The 2,279-nt window shown below is 47.5% G+C and overlaps 1 protein-coding gene across 1 annotated transcript; it reads left to right on the top strand.

The window, feature by feature from the left end:
• Positions 1-498: 498 nt before the first annotated feature.
• On the top strand, positions 499-1,482 carry KRTAP29-1 (keratin associated like protein 29-1). Its single transcript, XM_077852382.1, has one exon. It carries the CDS (start codon positions 499-501, stop codon positions 1,480-1,482), a length of 984 nt encoding a protein of 327 aa, XP_077708508.1.
• Positions 1,483-2,279: the final 797 nt, after the last annotated feature.

Genomic DNA, 2,279 nt, shown 5'->3' with positions numbered 1-2,279 from the left:
CCCTTAGGATGCACTGCCTGATTTTCTGTTTGCCATCTCGCACATCACCCTCTTTCAACTGGGTCAAGGCTTCGTTTCCTGATTCTCTAAATGGTGCAGAACTGCATTCCTGGAGAAAGAGCAGACTGCTTTGGCTGAGCTGAGGCCTCCTGATGAGAGGTTAGTTTAGGGAAAAGCCTGCATCAAGGCGGCTGGAGAACAACCTGTAAAAGAGACAGCTCATCCCAGAGCAGGAATAGCATCGATGAATCTAAACCCAGGAAAGATAACTCTCAACTCAACAGACAAGTTTTTAAACTGGGGATAATATCTTCCAGGCTCCTGAAGCCTGCTAATCAGATGTTTGTATGCAAATGGGTGGAAACAATAACACGGAAAGATGCTCTAAGCTGTACCAACACCCCTAGTGAAGGACTATAAAAGCCCCCATGTATTAGATGTCTTTCACACTCGGGTATACTGAGTTTGCAACTTCCTAGCAAGGTTAACGCCAGCACCATGGTGGACAGCTGTTGCCCCAGAACCACCATGACCGTTCCAGCTGTGCCCACTTTCATATGCTCAAATGGCGGTAGCTTCCGAAATGGTATCTGTTTGCCTAGTTCCTGCCGGAGCAGAACGTGGCAACTGGTCACATGCCAAGAAAGCTGTCAGCCATCCAGCAGTGCCCCAAGTGGCTGTGAACCTGCTTCTTGCCAACCTACCTGCCTTCCAACAACTTCTTCTGTTGGTTTTGTCTGCCAACCCATTTGCTCCTGTACGGCCTGCTATGAATCTGGCACTGGTCAGTCTCCATGTCTGGTTAGCTCATGCCAACCCTCCTGCTCAGAATCTACCAGTTGTCAGGTAAATTGCTGTGAAGCCAGCCTCAACCAGCAAACCTCCTGCCAAGAACCTGTCTTTGTGTCTGGATCATGCCAGGCAGCTTGTGGCCAATCGGTCTGCTGTGACACTAGGTCCTGCCAGCCATCCTGCTCTGAAGTAACTTCCTGTGCTGAAAATTCTTGCCCACCAACCATCTGTGCAGCTAGTCCATGCCAGTCAACTTGCTGCCAACAAGGTTCATGTCAACCCACTAATGGCAAAGATCAGCTCTGCAAATCAACTTATTACCAACCCATCTGTTACATTTTTAAGACTTGCCAATTGGTTCCCTTTATGCCTGTTCCCTGCCAGCCGTCAACTTGTGTGTTCAGTTCTTGCAATCCTACATGCTGTGTGTCCTCCCTTTGCCAGCCACTTTACTGCCAACCATCTCCTTCGATATCCTTCATCTGCCAGCCAGTGGCTAACTGCCAGCCCCCATGTTTTGTAAAGAACGCTTGCAAACTAGTTTCCTGTGGCACCATGCTTTCTGGCCAACCAACTTGTGATGGATCCACTTCCTGCAACCGAGATGTCTGCAAATCCCCTTCCTGTCAACCAGCTTGCTGTGTGACAGGTTTAGGCAAACCATCCAGCGGTGGCTGCAATTGCTTTTGACCAACTGCCCCAAGTCTCTGCAAAGCCAGCACCTGCTCGCTAACTTCCTGACAACTCAGGCATAAGTCCAGCTGCTGTAAGGCAACGCTTCACTGATGCAGCACTCTCCACATTTCTGAGGTCTGCCACTATCTGCAAATGCATTGCTACCCTGTGGTGTCCTTTTCCGACTGAGTGCAAATGCTATCTGCATGCTAACTTCATTCTCAGTCCAGCCCCACATTCTATCCAGGGGCTGACGAGGGAATTTGCCCAGGCACTAAGAAAGAGATCTTTCTTTATCAAGGAGAAAGTTTCAGCAAGCACGGTCCACGCTACAGCTTGCATTTGCTCATGTTATCATTTCATTTCACCTCCGCAAAACCTCCTCTCCGGCTTTTCTTTCATTTGATGTTGCCCAGTCTTTAAAAAGACTTCTCTGATGTCAATTGCCAATAAAACTGTGAGTGGTTAAACATCATGAATAAAACTCTCAGAATGCTTTCATTCCTTTCAATATACCCCCACATAGATTTCCTTCAGATCACATTTGAACATGATGACCTTGGCCTCTCTAAATTAGTGGGTCCGCCGTGGTCTGAAAGGGTGGTTGGTATCTGCATTTATCGATTCTCAAGTTGGAAGGGAGAAAGAAAGGACAAAAAATCCCCTGGCTTCCAATCTTTATACCATCAAAAGCTTTTTGAATTGGGTGGATTCCATCTCCCCACAGTGAACAGACTTGGAAAGCCAAAGACAGAAATGGTCTAGGGAAGCCACAGACTAAAATAAACAAAGGTTTGACCATCAATAATAGC

Source organism: Canis aureus, chromosome 16, assembly GCF_053574225.1.
Source record: "Canis aureus isolate CA01 chromosome 16, VMU_Caureus_v.1.0, whole genome shotgun sequence".
NCBI lineage: Eukaryota > Metazoa > Chordata > Mammalia > Carnivora > Canidae > Canis > Canis aureus.
This window is presented reverse-complemented; position numbering and strand designations above follow the sequence as displayed.